General features: G+C 29.4%; 1 protein-coding gene across 1 annotated transcript; it reads right to left on the bottom strand.

Moving 5' to 3' along the window:
- Positions 1 to 2,511: 2,511 nt before the first annotated feature.
- LOC106682915 (translocase of inner mitochondrial membrane 23) lies at positions 2,512 to 7,371 on the bottom strand. Its single transcript, XM_014424052.3, has 4 exons — positions 7,108 to 7,371; positions 6,786 to 7,023; positions 4,954 to 5,123; positions 2,512 to 2,910 (listed from the first exon to the last, which is right to left on the bottom strand). The coding sequence occupies exons 1-4, from the start codon at positions 7,157 to 7,159 to the stop codon at positions 2,792 to 2,794; spliced, it is 579 nt and encodes a 192-aa protein (XP_014279538.1). The 5' UTR covers positions 7,160 to 7,371; the 3' UTR covers positions 2,512 to 2,791.
- Between the last annotated feature and the right edge of the window lie 11,403 nt (positions 7,372 to 18,774).

Raw genomic sequence — 18,774 nt, 5'->3', positions numbered from 1 at the left:
TGTTAATATGACAATTAAGTATTTATGGTTTTAATACCCACATTCATGTTTATAAAAGTGATTATCGAGACTAATTGCAATTAAATAACATATTACTTTATGAACTCTTGAGAATGGATTTACCTGAATTTCAAAAAAGGGATCCAACAATGCGAGATGCTATTCTTCTTTGTTATTGTTTATCAATAACACTTAAGTTATCTACATGCAACTGAATCTATAATGCACTATAATAGTCACAAATGATGTAATATTTATCATTTTGTAATATAAAATGCTATTTTTGTTTAACACAATCTTTCAATCTGATTGACAGTTAGTCAATATATTGATGATAACAGTGATCTAAAGACCACTTAAAGCATTTGATGCATTCTAAAAACAATTTATTAATTTTTAGGATTAAAATTATTTTTATTTAAATTCAAGAAAAAATTAAATAATCAAGGCATACTTCATTATAAAATTGTATGAATTATGAATTTTATTACCAATTTTCTACTTAATAAATGTGTAGAGTATTTAAAAAAATAATTCTCCAATAACTTCTTGAGTACTTTTTTAATATACTATTTACTGCGTTTCATTCATAAATTGAGTACAATTTATTCTAAGAGGTAAAATCTAAAATATTTGTCATTTTCATATGCTAGGATCAAACCCTTACCAAGTTTTCAATAATGAACCTTTTATAATTTAATTAAGCTTTGATTCGTAGATGGTAATTCAATGAAAAGAAAGCAAGCTCTCTCTATTATATACATACATACTTATGTTGTGCAACAATCCATTATCGAATCTGGGCCTCCTCCAAGAGCCTCTGGCTCTGCCAGTCTGGTTTGGTTTCTACTACAGTTCTCTAGTAGCAGACGTTAAGCATTCATGCATCTGCCTCCACCGTGTCAACCTGACTTTAGATCTTCTGATTTTTCCTTTATAGTGAAGCTCTTCCATCCAAGACGAGTGTTTCACCAACTGTAGCCTTCTGATTTTTATAAAAATTAACAGTAGTGACCGAGATTCTTTTCTCGACACCTCCTGTGATCACTGAATGCATTCGCATCAAATCCAGATAAATGAAGCTATCAACACGCTCAAATTTGTAAACTGCCCCTCCACCACAACCAATTCTCATGTATATAGTTTCCCCACTACTGACCACAACGCCAAACTTTCTAGCCAATACTTCAAGATCCAGACATGCTGCTCTCAGGGCCTATTCATATCACATCTGTCATTCACATAACCCAGAATCTGGAACCCAGCATTAATATTTTTATCAATAGAAACTGGGTGTATATTGTAAGAAAATATCCCAGGCCTGACCTGTGAGAGGAAGAAATTCCACTTTCTGTATGTTAATTGTCAATCGACAGCAGGATCAGGGGACCCTACAGAATCTCACCGAGCCTTTATAAAGTAGATATCTTTCATTGGGAGGGGGTTAACCTAGGGTAGGATGCTGGCCACCTTCTTGGATCATTTTTTTTTTTTAAAGAAATTTCATTCAATTTTTCTATAAAGTTAAAAAAAAAATCAGTGTATTGTAATTTCCTCTTTTTTTGATAAGTAGTTAATTTTTAAACTTAAATAATTTAGTTTAGTTTGTCCATGCATTTCCACAGAAGAGAAAACTGATCGACTTTATCATGGATAGCAAACTAACCAATTTCATTCTTTCGAAGTCTGTTCGAATTGTCTGTGCTACAATCATTGTTTGCATCGATCTTCGAGGGTTCATAATGGACAAAGGAAGAAAGCTCTCTCTTTTTTTTGAAAGGCCGGCGGGAGCAGACATTTGGAGTGCCGAGAGCCTGACCACCCTTTGTCTACTGCCAGACAAGACAAAAACAAGAAGACAAAAAAAATCAACAGTCACCAAAGAAGATCATATATTTTGCTCAATTTGTTAAAGTAGCCATTAATTCATTTACATGTTCTGATTGCTAGAGAACCCACCCTGAGACAGAGTCAACAATGTTTAATCATTTTAAATAGAATTCTCATATCTAGTTAATATTTAATTTATTCATTCAAACTTTGTCCTCATCAAAGACATATTTTAGATCTGAGAATAATAACAGTTAAAATCCTTATAATTATTTAAAATATTGACTTTCAATAATTAAAAGTTTGACAAAATTCATCATTCTCTGGCATTCAGTCCTCTCAATTAAAAAAAAAAAATAAGGAAAGACAAATTTTAAAAATAGGCCTTCAGCTTTTCAATAAAACAACTTTATTTTTACAATAAGATTTTCAAATCATTAGTTTACAAATAAACTATAGTTTAACAAGGTAAAGTTGTCTCTATTTTGCATAAATACTACACATAAGTGAGTCTTTCCATAAATTTAAATGTTTTATGACAGAAAAAAATAATGCATATTTTTAAGGAACATTTTATAAAGCAATTAAAATAAAATTGAAAAAACAGCATAAACAATTGCTAAATTATAATATAAAAAACATATCTATAAAGGTACAGGATTTAACAAATAAATAACAACAGACAATCAGTTCATATTTATTGCGAACTCATATTTACAAACAGTGACATTCCTTCTAGCGTGTTTTCCTTCACTCGAAAAATTATTCATATTCTTACTATATATCACTTTTGAATAATTCCTTATTTCCTGAGAGGAGGCGATAGGACTCATAGATTAAAAATCACTCTTTCGATATTATTTACACAATTTTTTTGATAATACGCTAACTAAAAATCGTACGACTAAGAAGCTTTGAACGCTGAGTAGTCTTTAGAAAACGAACTATGAAACGGCAGGGATCAGGCGGGTGAATAGGACCGCATCATGCCCTGCAGTTTGTCCTGTGATGTTAGGAAGCAGTAGATTGCTGCGAGGCTGAACCCAACGGCTCCTCCTATACCACATCGCCTCAAGCCACCTATACAAGTATGTTGTTACAATAATAGTTCTAAGAACTAAGTTACATATTATTATCTAGTCTTAAAAGATAGAAATACTCAGAGAAAAATAATATAAATAAAAATAAAGGAGACTTATTTTTTTTTTAAAATTGTTTTATTTTTATAAGCTGGACAAAAACTACCAAAAAAAAATTAGAAGATAAGAGTAAAATTAGTTAACAAATAGAATGAAAACAGGATTATGAAAGTTATTATAATAAAACTTATATATGTAAACAAAGAGAATACATATCATAAAAAAAGTAAGCAAAACGATGATAAGTAAAATATAAAATGTTATTTATGAAGAAAACATATTAAAGAAATAAAATATAAAGTAAATATGGTGGCAAAATAAAACTAATAGTATAACAAGAAAATAACAAAGGATAATATAAGAAGCTTTCTGTTCATCTTGGCATTGGAGTGTATGATAAGGCTATCTGGAGTTTAAGTTCGAACAACCATTATCAACTGATCTACCCATATTTGAAGATACTGATATAATTGGTATAATATTTAGATCCACGAGGTATGCATTTTTTGACCAACAGAAAGCCGCAGAAAGATGGGTATTGGTAATGAATTAATTTAAAACAAAATATATAAGAGAGGACTCAAAAGATGGACACCCTATCCAAGCACAGAAACATTACATTTGAGTATGTTTCTGCATTTATACACTCGAGTTAACCAGATAAATGCATCCAATGATGTTGGAGCAGAAGTTCAAAGAATATAGTAAATAGGTTTTATTTTGGTCTCTAGAAAAAAAATAAAAATCACTTTCTGCACTAACAAAACATACATATGTGGAAGATCCTCATCAGACCTGTCCTGACCTATGCATTGGAATACTGGACTGTATCCAAAACTCAAGAGAATGAACTGCTACGTCCGAATGCAGTATTTTGAGAGTATCTGGCTCTATTTACTTGAGGTATGGAAGCAAAGAACAAATGTAGAGCTGATGGAGATCTATAAGAATATTGAAATTGTTTGGGTAATCAAAATGGCAGACTTCATTGAGCTACTGGATAAATTGATTTATGGAAAGAGAAGAGAAGTAGACCTAGACTGTGGTGAGATGGAGTTGTTATGGATGCACAGGCTAAGACTATCTAAGGTTACCACAATAGTATAAGTACTTCACACAGACAAATGGTTATCGAACTATAGGAGACCTTAATTCAATTCAAGTTGTGGCGCCTTGGATGGATGGATTATTTCTGTTACATTTCTCATGATAAATATTTTCTTTATTGATAAATACAAGGTAATTTATAATATAATTTTTGTAATCCTATAATTTCATTTTATTTATCATCCTCTAATGTTAGAATTTTGTAATTTTTTAATGTCTTGACCAATATACACTGTTGTTATCTTGTTATTTACATAGCCCCCCACAAATAGTTACAGTTTTTTTACAATCTGCCTTATCTTCACTAATCGCTTCCCTGATCAAAATTTCAAATCAAATTTTCAACATAAATCCTGAAAAATCTCCAGAAACATGTTCCATATACTAGGCTTAAGTGGTGCAGAAATAAGATATTTCTAGAACTTTAAATTTTTTAAATAATTGTTGATATTATTTACCAAAAAATGTTTATACTGGTGAAATTTAGTTCGGGAACACTAATGACACAAAATGTAGAACATTTTTTCTTTTGATTGATTCAAGATGGCATTATTTTATGTACAAAAACAGGTTATACTAATTGAATCATTTCCAAATCGGTTTGATTTTTTTTTTTTTTCCTATTGACATTTAAGTGAAAATACTGCTTTCTATTTTCATAAATACAGAAAATCACCATGGACCAGAAATGAATGATGAGGTCAGAACATTTTTCACTATATCTTAAATGGCGATGCTCACAAGACCAGTTTGTACAAACAATGGACCTTATAATAAGTTAATTCAAAATAACAAACACAAGTTCGAAAGTAGTTTAATGCCTAAGATAAAACCCTGTTAGGGGTATGATAAAAATAAATATAACATAAAAACTTACTTGTGGATTTGTATAACATTCCAGTAGCTGTAGCAGCCGCCAATGTATTGAGTTCATCATCAGCGCCTCGGGCCTTCGCTAATATAACGCCTATACCACTGTACATAACCGCTAAGACTCCTAAGGTGTTGGCGTTTGCAGCTCCTTGTTTCATAACATGGTTGATTAACCTGAAATATATCGTACGATTAAGAATGAATATATCTTACTGTATCAAGCAATATTATTATCTGATTCATACAAAATCTAATATGCAATAAATATCTTAATTATGAATCTGAATTCAGAATTCTATACAATTAACTGATACTAAATATTATCATTTCAGCTAAACTTTAAATATATCACAAACAACATGAACTATGTCAAATGAGTAAACGATGAGACATTGTTCTTACTTTTCTATCAAATTACTTTCACTCAAAATATGATAAGAGATAGAAATTTTTATTATTCTTTATTTTTCAATGAAACCTGCAAAATTACTATTGAAAATATACATATTCAAGATAGAACATAAATAAATTTTTTGCCTGAACAAATTTAGGTATAAATTCAAAATCTATTCAATCTAAATAAAATAATTTAAAAGTTGTAATTTTCCTGAAAGAGAGAACCTTTAATTGTATTTTTCATTTTAGTTAGTGGAAATGTACTTAGCATCACTGGTGAAGTAAGTCATCGATATATAATAACTATAAAATAAAATAATAAAACTAGAATATACACTTAAAATACGATAAACGTAACTGATGATAATTTTACTTTTTTAACAAAACTCCGAGGATATCTAAAATTTTAAAATACATGGTGCTTAGAATTTTGATGAGTAATGACAATAAATGAGTAATAATAAAACTTTTTTGGTACTTCTATATCAGACCAACCAGACTACATTCCTTTTGTTGGATAAGCAACATTAATAGGATTTCTCATTGCTACAAATGTGTTATATACCACACCATTTCACATTTGTATCACAAGGACTAGGAATAATTAAATTTTTAATCAAATATGCAATAAATAATAATTGAAAATAGGCTGCTGAAATTAGTTGATGTTGACGTTCTGTCAAGTTTTAATATGACCCAAAACTACATTAATATCTATAAAAAAGTATTAGCACTTTCAGGATATTTACTTAATTATTTAGTAAATTATTTAAATATACAAAATATTTAATTAATTACTATTAGGGTTGCCACATTGAACTTGTTTAAGATATAGCAAAAGCCCTGCAAGGTCCTTGTCAGAGGGGGTCAGAAAGATAACAAATGTGTTCAATTTAATTTCTAAACATAATTTACATATACAATATTATAATATATAAATTTATATATTATAATTAAAATATACAAAAATGACCCAAAACAATCATATTAAACAAAATGAAGAGGTAATATAAGCATGGAGTAGGTTAGTAAACCATGCAATAACAACTTCTGCGATGAGAAATCAAAGGCAATAAATTCAATAGCAATTGTAGGTTTGCGGGATGAGACGTAAATAGGTATGCTGAACAATAATCTTGATTCTTATCAGATAAGTATCACTTATCTACTGATAAAATAAAAACAAAATCAGAAGATGTAATATCAGAATGGCTATTAACTTTATCCTTCCAATTATTTTGGAAACATTGAGTCATTTACTGAGCAATGATGCACAGCCTTTGTTAAAAATGAAACTTGACAATATTAACTAACGTGCTCATGGCAGACACGAACACAATGAATTTCATTATATTAAACACAATGAATTTAGTAAATAAAGCTTTAAACGATGGACTTTATCAGTTAAAACAACTTGATGCAACAAACAACTAAACTTACTGTGTCCTTCTAAGTTTTCCAGTTTGACCTTCGAGTGTTGTCTGCTTAAGTCCATTGTAAAGGCCTCCCATTCCACCAATTGTTGCACCGAACATACATGATGATCCTATCTGACCAAACGCTAACTCAAATCTATCTCTCTGTTTACCAGCTCCTTCGGGAAAAATGAATTCAGGTTTAGGTACATAATCTGTATCGAAGTTCAAGTAAGGAGATTTGAAGTTCTGTTTCGGTTGAACTGAAATGTCAAAGTAAACAAACACTGTATGCAATTCAAGAACTTACAAAAAATATAGATACTTATAAGGTGCATGCAGCTTACAAATTGATCTTAGCGGAGTGTCTGAATCGGCGTAGGTTGAAGGATTATCCATTTCTGGAATAAAAGTATAACAAAACGTAAAATTTTCAAGTCACACTGAAGAATTCATCAATCCCAAAACACTATCTAAGAGAGCCCATGCGTAAAAGAGGTTATCAGTTTAAGTGCCGCACTGTGATCAGTGTTGCTCAGTTCTGTGCCAAGCCTTGTGAAATAATTATTTTTAGTTCAAAACTACTAATAATACTAAGTTTCAAAGCGATTAAACATTTAAGTATTACATAACCTATTGAAAGTAATCATCAATGACGGAATTTTTAATATCTATATTTTTCTTTTTTATGAAACAAATGTTTTTAGAACTAACTAATATCGAGCCTGATCCTGAATAAAACACCAAATTATAATTTTTAAAATTAGGATAATTTAACTTAGTAATTAGGAATTTATAAACTACGCAAAAACAATATTTTTGAAGATGTTGCAATATAAAAATAAGGAAAAATTGAGTACAATATATTTTGTTTTCCAAAGAGCTATATGTTTTTCAATAGCATCAAAATAAGAATTTAATTAACATTTGGAGTAGTGTATGACGTTTGGCGGACATAAATGAAAATTAGTTATTAATCGTTAATATTTCTAGTTAATTTAACTAAAAACAACTAATTACATTCATCTAGTATTGCATCACAATAAAAATCATAAAATTCGAAAATCTAAAATACCTTGGTGTCTGATGGAAGTATTCTACCATTTATTTAACCTGATACCGAAGTTGTGGATATTTTTAAGCTAGTTCAGTTTGATTGTGATAATTGTTTTGAGGAGCGAGATTGAGAATTTTGTTTGTAACATTTTGACAACTCCAGTGGGATTTTCTACCTTAGCCACTGCAGATTTCTGACAATCAGTAACATATTAATTCAAATAGTGGCGTTCAAGTGGATTCAGATAACCTAATTCCAATCGATAAGTTAACATATCCACATAATGTTAAAGAATTATAACGATTTATTGGTATATTCACTTGGTAAAATTAATCAAAAATCAATTGGTATTGTGAATGTTGGGAACTAGAAGATACTCAGAGTATTAATACAATCAACAATGTTATTGAATAAGCTCCAAACTATATGCACTCGTTGGTTAGAGCACTGTTTTAAATTCTCAACATTTCGTTCTTTTTTATTAATGATTGCTTATTGCTTGTTATATTTATTGTTGGTGCTCTAAAAGAAAATTAATGTTCTTTTGTTGTAAACCATTTGTCCAGCAAATAAGAGGTGGAAGATGGCTGTCAGACATTGTGAAGATAATGTTGGAGAATCGTGTCATTTCTCTGGTTTGGGTTTTATTATTAACCATCCTGGGCTCCACGCAATAGAAAATTAAATAAATGTTATACATTACAGACAAATTTGTTGTTTCGGGGAGTTCTCGAATTCTCCCTTTCTCTTCAGAAGTATTCCACACATTCTAAGCCCTCTGGCATTCCTTGACCACCTTAGTGGGTGGTCTCCGTAAGGTCTTAATCTGCTACTGTTTTTACTCTTACATTCTTGAATACAAATTTCGTAATGCTGAAGCCACTTTGCAAATCATTTGTTGAATTATTTTTACTAATTAGTGAAAACTTCATTGGAGGAATTTCAAATCCACAAGGACTCTGTTATATAAAAGTACTCAAAGGACAAACTGCTAGTACTTTTTGTTTCATGGTGGGGACGACTATTTGTAATATTGAAGAAGTTTAAAAATTATAAAAGTACCACTCAGCGTTGTACAATTAAGTGGAATAGGACCAGATACTAATAGTATTGTGAATCCGGATCCAGGTAAGATCTTGACAATATTGTTTCTCATATTGTTTATTCCAATTACATTCTTTTGTTGTACTTTAAATAATAATTGACCTTAATATTTACCCTTGTCACAAACAACAATGGCAATCATCAAATTAGATGACAGTGAAACGTTTGGGTTTTCAGGTTGGGGACTTTAACATTTTATTATACATTATTTATTTCAATACTGTTCAACTACGTTTAAAAGAAACTGGGGAGGCGAGATATCGTGGTTAAACTACTCCTATATGTGTTTAAATTCGTCAACTCCATCAATAGATAAAAAGCAATGGTTTTGAGATCGTCTGATCTCATCCCCTGACAGGTTTTGTGAAATTTAAAATTTATATGGTTTCTTTATTTATAATTATAGTTTAATCGTTAATAAAAAAAGATATTTCTCTATTTTTACCCGTATTGGTATTAAAGTCAGCCTATTTTGCCACATCATTCTGTACTATTGAGAACTATTCCCAAGTTCACTTTATATTCTAGTCTCACGACTTTCCTAGTTTTATTAATTGTTTTGAATTATGATACCCATTGAAACGGTAGATCGTTCATGATCCAACACAAAGAAACTTTTTGTCACATCGTTATCAATATTTTCCTGAATGAGAAATAAAAATTTCATATATTTTTTTTTTTTTTTTAGCATAATTAGAATCAATATAAAACATCCTTTAATAACAATGCAGTTGTTGGAACAAAGGATAATTATTTTTCGCACTTATCAGTTTTGATATTTACTATTTTATTCACGAATTCATCCATTTGGCATTTTAGTACAAGAGCCCAAGAGGAGAAAAATACAGTTCTTTCATCCCAATTTTTTATTACTTTAATGAAAACTACGTATAATTACTAGTCAAAATGGATGAGTCTGCCAAGTATAGGTAGAGGGAAACTAAAAAAGCGGCTGTTTCAAAACGTTAAAAAAATATAATTATATTTTATTCGGAGCTCTATATCTTTAAAAATACCAACAACAATAGAAAACCGAAGGAACGTCATTTAAAGAAGAGTAAATTTTCTAAAATATGAGCCCTAATAGAGTTATTCACGTTAAATAATTTTCGAGATAAAGCCTTTTAAAAAGCAACATTTCGTAAAAAATGCAATTTAAAATAAGTAGTTAGTGAATTTATTCTGAGAAAACTATATTTCGAAAACCAGAAGAGGTAAAAATTTCTGCCAGCAATCAAATTATCTAATCGCTAGAGTATTAGTTTTCATGATATTTGTTTAAATAAATTGATTTATAGTTGTTCAGACAAAATTTCATGTGCAAATTGATATTCATATGTGGATGTCATAAAAACTATTAACCCTACGAAAATACGTGTCATAAACTACTTTATAGTAACTTAAATTACGTTTATTTTGAGTGTTGGCAGACATATGTGCGTCTTATGGATCTAGAGATATATTTATTCAAACATCCAACATTTTATACGGAAAACTATAAATTAACATTTTGTGAGTTTATTTTGTCAAATATCATAACAACTACTACTCCTACGAAGATAAACATCTTTCAGTATATTTTTAAGAAATTTTGCTTTTTAAAAAGCTATTTTTAATGATATGGGTTTTGAATGAAATAATAATTTTTTTAAAAGTTTTTTTATAGAGGCGAAATTTTTTATTTCTCCAACCTATACTCATCAGTTTTGAATAGTAATCATACATAGTTTTCATTAAAGTAATAAAAAATTGGGGTGAAACAATTGCCTTTTTTACTTCCCGGGTCTTGTAATATTTCAGGTGTTCTTGAACCCTCCACAAGCCATGTATTGATAGTTTTATAAAATAAATTTGTTTTTAATTAATAAATTGATAGACATTTCATTGTAATGATTTGCTTAAGCCTCGATATACAACTTAGTCATCACCATTATCACATGATCTTCCAGATAATTTGATGATCTAATGCTGTATTAAAAAAAAATACTATCCTTCAGTCCATCGTTACTTCGTTTGACATGTGCATACTATAAAATTTATGGTGAGTATTTATTTCACAATGAGTTGAGGGCATGTGCATGACCTTTGTGTTTCAACCTTTTGGGGAAAACCTCTAATCTCGTAGTTTCAAGTGACAAAGCTTTTCAAAGTTTGGTACCTGCAATGTCATTGAACTCCTTAAATACTTAAGACTTTCTATTATATTGTATTGGTGAAGGTCAATCAAGGTTAAAATATTAATAATACAAACTGTTTGTTAGATGCATTATTAAATTTTATGCCTCTAATGCTCAGTGTAAATGTTCCTATGATCTATTCTTATATGACTAGTTTTTACAAGACGCGACGAACGCGCGACTATCAGTTGATTTCTTATAATAGTAGAAGAGCCGGGAAGAAAAAAAAAGGCAGTTATCTCACCCCAATTTTTGATTACTTCAATAAAAACTATTCAATAATTACTAGTCAAACTTGATGAGTCTGCCAAGTATAGGTAGGGGAGTTCAAAAATGGCGCCTGTTTCAAAACCTTAAAAAAACATTGATTTTTCATTCGGAGCTCTATATCTTAAAAACTACCAACAACACTAAAAAATGTAAGATAACATTTTTTAAATAAGAGTAAATTTGCTGAAATATCAACCCTAAAAGAGCTATTTACGTCCAATAGTTCTCGAGATATAGCTTTTTAAAAAGCAAAATTTCTTAAAAATGTACTGAAAGATTAGTTAATTTATTTTAAGAAATCTATATCTTAGGAACTATGTGACGTACAGATGTCTATTACCACTCAAATTAAAGCTAGTTTAATGGACTATAAAGAATTTGATGACCTTTACCTTCGTAGGAATAGTAGTTTTCATGATATTTGCTAAAATAAATTGATTTATAGTTGTTCGGACAATAAATTTGATTTATACAAAACTTTATTTCAGAAACCATTGGACGTACAGATGTCTGCCAGCGCTCAAATTAAAGCTAGTTAAATTTACTACAAAATAGTTAATTATGTTTATATTTGTAGGAGTAGTAGTTTATATGAAATTTGCTAAAATCAATTGATTTTAGCAAATTTCACGTGAACTATTACTAGATAAACAACATAAACTACCTTATAGCTCATTAAAGTAGCTTTAATTTGAGTGCTAATAGATATCTGTACGTCAAATAGTTTTTGAGATATAAATTTTTCAAAATAAATTCACTAACCTACTGATCTTTTAGTACGTCCCACACAACATTTTTATGAAAAGTTGCGTTTTAAAAAGCTATATCTCGAAAACTATTTAACGTAAATAACTCTATTAGGGCTCATATTTTAGAAAATTTACTCTTCTTTAAATGACGTTCTCTTAGGTTTTCTTGTGTTGTTCCTACTTTTTAAGATATAGAGCTCCGATTGAAAAATTAGTTTTCTTTTATCGCTTTGAAACAGCTGCCATTTTTTATTCCCCCTACCTATACTTGGCAGACTCATCAATTTAGATTATTAATTATACATAGGTTTCATTAAAGTAATCAGAAATTGGGATGAGATAACTGCCATTTTTCTCCTCTTGGGCTCTTGTACTATAACCGCTCATTTAGTATTTTATCATGGCTATGAACTTTTAGTGTGAACTGCAGAAATTACTTACGATAGGTCACCATGGTATTTGATTTAAATATTGCTCTTACTTTCCGAAATGACGAATGTCAATTTGAACTTCTTTCTTTGTTGATAACATCTTGACGTCATTAGATATAAGGTGTCTAATGAAGACGGCATATCCATCCTATCTTGACGTCAATTCTTCTCCAGACTTCTATTCTTATATCCATCCACTGACCTCTATCAGTTCTCTAAAATTAATTAAAAAGAGATTCAATATTGATTGATAGATATTTTGGGACCATTCAGTAACTAAACGGTGAAGGTCAAAGTTCTAAAAATGTATTCGATCGGCTACTTTAGCACTGGAGGCAATAGTTGTGCTATAACTATGTCTTAACACATTCGTTTTAATTAACTGTAAGAATTTACCTTCTCTAATCAAATAATTAATCCGTCTAATTCTAATGAAGCTATAAAATTAGAAAAATACAGTCCGTCCAGTAATATCTTTACTGTTAAGATCCAGAGCCCCGCGTTCCATTAGGGCCTCTAAATTACTGTAGTTGATGTATAAAAATGAATTATGAACGAACTGACAGTTAAAATTTTTTCAAGATAGATTGAACAGTAGAACACCGATGGACATAGCAAGATATGAACGTAAAGAAATAGACTTTGAAGAAGTTATTCATTATTTTACTAATCAAACATTAAGACTACTTATAAATGTGGGAGTGGGTAGTTCATTGGTAAGGCACTGTGCTACTTATTCCGAGGACAAGTTCGAATCCGGCTGTAGTAGATAGTTATTTTTTGTTCCACTTTAGCCGTGAGTCAGCTCGAGATCCGCTCAGTCTCATAAAGTGGGTACCCTTTGTGGAATAAAAAACTGGTGATCGAGCGTGATTTTGACCAAATCACCTCCCTGCACAACTGTTGGTTTAGTGTATTGTTACTAACAAGTACTGCCCCCTTACCCCTTCATCGGTTGTACCAGTACAGCTTTATTTTTTTTTTTCAAATTTTTATTATTATTGATTTTAATTAATATATAATTCATTTCTGTTGATATCTCAATGTTATTTAGAAAATAAATTCATTAATATGGAGAGTCCCCTTGCCTTACATTTCACGGGCACACATTTGGTTCCATTTATTATGACTTGTACAAACATTTTTATTAGATGAATGGAATATGGTCCGGGTGCGGTAAAAAAAAACTCAAATAGTAGATGATTATACTATTTTATTGAGCCAACGTTTCGCCCCACGTTGGAGGGCTTCGTCAGGGCTAAAAAAGATAACAAACACTATAGTTACAAAAAGGGAAAAAGAAAAAACATAAGTGTAAAATAACAGGGGTATGAAATGAAAAGTGTGATATAATAAGAAAAATTAAAGGTTGTAAATAGTAAATGAAAAGGGTAATAGTAACAGATAGATAAGAGAAGAAATATTAAAGAAAGTACAAATAAAGAGATGAAAAAAGAAAAAATACAACCTAGTCAAAGACAAAGTGACGGTTTGTATTGGGAGGAGTGGGGATGGCAGTTATGACACAATAACGAAAATAATTTGTAAAGTAAACATGGTAAAAAAGTATTTAAATTAGGTGAACAATAAATGGTAATATACATAATAAGGGAGAAGAAATATTAATAAAAAAAAAAAAGCAGATAGAAAAACAAAGGAAAAGTAAAGTATAAAATAATGGGATACAATGTGTGTAAGTGATTAAGAAACAAAATATACAAATGAGAGGGAATACAGAAAAGTGTAAAATATAATAGAAAATTAATAATAAAGTAATTAATATAAGTACACTTAAGAAGGTAACACATGAATATAAATTAAAAGATAGATACATGAATATAAATGAAACAGGAAGGATAGTGAATATAAAAATAATTTAAAAAAAAAAATGTTAGAATTTTGTATATAATTTTGTATCTTTTTTAGCCCTGACGAAGCCCTGCAACGTGGGGCGAAACGTTGGCTCAATAAATTAGTATAATTATCTACTATTTGAGTTTTTTTTTACCGCACCTGGGCCATATTCCATCCATCTATACACACGGTCAATCAATAATCTTTCAGTATTTTTATTAGATATATAATTTTTTATATCAATATTATTAGTCAATACTTGACCACACTAAAACCGGTATACCTCAAGGACCATGCCTAAGTCCAGTATTATTTAACTTATACATCAATGATTTTATTTAAAATAATTTTTATTACAGTACTCGACGATACAGTTCTCTTTGTGAATACGTACCATTAATTTAATCTATTGTATTTTGTTTACTGATAGTTATTATTTCATAGATATAGCATAAACTAAGTTATTTTTATTGTTGAGGTTTCTGATTAGATCTATTGGCGTACATTATGGTTATTTTGAAGAGACCTTTTACCAGAATACCATTTATTTTTTATTTCTTCTTTCATTCGATTGAACGAATGTTAAAAAAAATCATTTAAGTGTAAAAAATGAGTAATACATTTTAATATTTAAAAACTGAAGCTATTTTTTCAATTAAATGAAGAAATAGAATTACTTTCTAACATAATCTTAAATGATACTACTCTATCATTCGCCAAAACCATATGATACCTGATAGTAAGGCTTGATAATAAACTTCTATTTAAAGAATATATTAATTTAAAATTAGTTAACGGGCTAAAGAAGATCTATAAAGTGTGTCCATATTCAATAAAAATTCAAATTATCTTACCCGATTAATTCTGGATAAATCATTTTTAAGACACAGTATGGCATACCTAGAAATTTACAAGCTCAAAAAATCTTAAAAAGCTACTTTTTTCAAAGCCTACACAATTCATTCATACTCGTAATTTTCCGTTCTGCATCAAAATATCCAAGATGCTTGAGGACTTAAATATGACTTGCGTTCAAGAATTCATCTATTTAGCCAGTCTCTCTTAGTCATCTAATTACTAAAATATGTGGTTTATCTAAATGGTTAATTGGCTAATATAAGCACAATATAACAAAACATACTGCTTTGGCGAATTGTGGTACATCTGACAAAAAAAAGTATTTTATTTTGTATATATCGTATTCTATAGATTATACCATAGACTGTGAGTACTTTTTGACAGCTCTGCTAGCTTTGGTTTAATCGAGGTACACTGTAGAGAAAGATTACAGAATACGGTACTATCTTTGGAACACGTACATATCAACATTTTTTTTTTTCACAAATATAATCATCCGGTCTTTTATTTTAAATATATATTATTAAAATTTTATTCTAAATTAATATGTACTTTAAATAGGAGTTTATCATCAAGCCTTACTGTTAGGTATCTTAATGTTTTCGCGAATGATACAGTAGTATCATTTAAGATTATGTTAGAAAGTAATTCAATTCTTCATTTAGTTGAAAAAATAGCTTCAGTTTTTTAAATATTAATATTTATTACTCATTTTTTACATTTACATGATTTTTTTTTTTAATATTCGTTCAATCGAATGAAAGAAGAATAAAAATATAAGTTGTATTCTGGTATAAGGTCTCTTCAAAATAACCATAATGTACGCCAATAGGTCTAATCAGAAACCTCAACAATAAAAATATCTAATAAATATATAATAAAATCATTGATGTATAAATTAAATAATACTGGACTTAGGCATGGTCCTTGAGGTATACCGGTTTTAGTATGGTCAAGTATTGACTAATAATATTGATATAAAAAATTATATATCTAATAAAAATGTTTGTACAAGTCATAATAAATTGAACCAAATGTGTGCCCGTGAAATGTAAGCCAAGGGGACTCTCCTTAATTTATTTTCTAAACAACATTGAGATATAAACAGAAATGAACTATGTATTAATTAAATTCAATAATTTATTTAAAATTTGAAAAAAATTCGAATTCCTCTCGTATTCAATCCTTCGTAAAATCCTTAATGCTCCTTACTTTGTCACAAATAAAATAATACATAAAGACCTTAATGTTCCAAATGTAGCCGATTTCACCCGAACCAGAAGTCAATCCATTTTGAACTCCATAACCATCCAAATCTACTAGTTTCTATACTTGCTTCCTCTTCTGTTCCTAACGATTCTCCGAGAGTAGATGGTCTCCAGATCTTCTAATATAGAAATTTTATTAAGGTGCTACCAATGGCAAGTCTCTATAAGTTTGTACTATGAGATTGTAATTGAACTAATCAACTTTATGTAATACAATTGTAAATTATAATTATGAAAAAAAATTATTCTCATATTATTTTAATTTCTAAAGTTTTAAATAGGGCATAATAGAAAACCACAGATTTGATTTCCATAGTTGTTTGAAGGTCTGTTTTTATACGAGTGTGAATAAAAATCGATGAAAATGAAAAATATTAATTTTTTATGATGTTCCAGAACGATTAAATGTGAAAAACCGTATCTTCAATTCAATTTATTTTTGTAATTACTATCGATTAGTAACGGAAGTCGGTTAGTTTCCTCAATGTCAGTGGTCAAGGTTCAGATCTCACTGATACCAATCAAGTTAGAAATAACATAAGAAATATGTCAGCCTATAAGGAAATTTTTTAATTAAAAGTTGTTTTTAAATTCATTAGTCATACTTATTTCAGTGGCATTTTCATTTCCGATTAGCAATCACAAATGTCGTCTTTGAGGTTTCCTTCCAGGAATGAGGAAAAACACATCTTTTAAAAACGTAACGATTATTAATATTTAAATGATGTCTTAGTTATGATATAATCGAATAATTTTAAAGTTTACATAGTTTCTTTTTAAAAACTCGTACGATTTTTAGAACGTTCTTTATGGAATATTTCAAAGAAGGAATATTTGGAAATTTTGATATTCCGTACCCTCCACCTCATCGAACTGTTGCGTTGATAAATTTTGATGAATAATTTTTTACCCGAGCTGCATATCTCTGCAACTCTATTCCCTCTAACATACGCCGTGTACCAACCCTTCCCTTGTTTAAAACCCTTCTATTCAACTACCTTTTACTTCACCAATCTAATCCAATATTATAATAGTACAGATATTATATAATTACCTTTTTGTTTTGTTTTTTATGTATTTAGCAGTTAGTTTTTTAATTAATTAATTTTTCTTTCCTGTATATAAGTTATTATTAAGTATGGCCAATAATTGTTATTATAAAATTAAAATTACCTTTGTAATTGTTCTAAAGGGACCTGGTTCCTGAATAATAAACTATTTTTAATTACATTTTATTTCGTTGGTGAGGTTGGTGACGGTAAGAAGTGTTGACTGTTTCGGAAATTGAAACACAGATAAAATTACTTTAGAACATAAATAAAAACATAAAATAAGGAAGATTGGAGTGTTTAGTGATCTTTTAAATATAGATGTGCTGTGTGTCATCGCCGTTTTAGTTAATAAATTATGAATAATGACGGCTTGTTTTGCGAGGAATTAGGTGTTTTTTTTTCCTCGATTCTATTAATATATTTTTCCAAACATGAACAGTTTTTATGAACTCGAAATTTTCTTTTGTCAATAGTCAAATAAAATGTAGTTGAAATCCTACCAATTAAAAAAAAAAGTTTATAATTTCTTTATACTTGCAATGTAATAATGTACACGAACCAAAACTAAACAATAAAATATACTTGGTTTTTTAAAGAAATTAAAACAGTTATAATCTTCTTGAATATTAAAATAATAATAAAAATAAAAATGAGATGGTCCCAATTACGGTCAAAAAATACGAAAAATAGTAAAATACAAAGATACTAACTGAGTAGAGATGATATGAAACAGATATGAAGAGACACCCCATACAAATAAGCTAACATAAAACTTTTTTTTTTTATTTAATATCTTTATTGAAAGTTACAATTATTATTTTATTATTTACAAATTTATATTACGTAATACATTTAGTAAATATGATCTTAGTTTAAATGAAGTGTCACATGCGTGTAGAGCAACAACCCATTGGTAGCACTATAATGACATTTCACATTAGCTGGTCTCGTGGCCATCTTCTTTTCAGGCGCCTCGGAGGAATGGAGTTGGATGCAAGGTTATAAACTAGGGGGGTTGGTGGGTTGAATGGTTAGGGAGTTTATAATGGAAGGAGTGATATCTGGTTCGGGCTAGATCGGTTACATAGGGAACATTAAGGTCTTTATGTATGATTTTATTTGTGACAAAGTAAGGAGCATTGAGGATTTTACGAAGGATTTTGGATTGTAAGAATTGATACGAGAGGAATTCGA

The sequence above is a fragment of the Halyomorpha halys genome, unplaced genomic scaffold (assembly GCF_000696795.3).
Source record: "Halyomorpha halys isolate HHAL.00 unplaced genomic scaffold, Hhal_1.1 Scaffold450.1, whole genome shotgun sequence".
In the NCBI taxonomy this organism is placed as follows: Eukaryota; Metazoa; Arthropoda; class Insecta; order Hemiptera; family Pentatomidae; genus Halyomorpha; species Halyomorpha halys.
The sequence above is the reverse complement of the archived record's forward strand: the minus strand, read 5'-3'. Positions and strand labels throughout refer to the sequence as shown.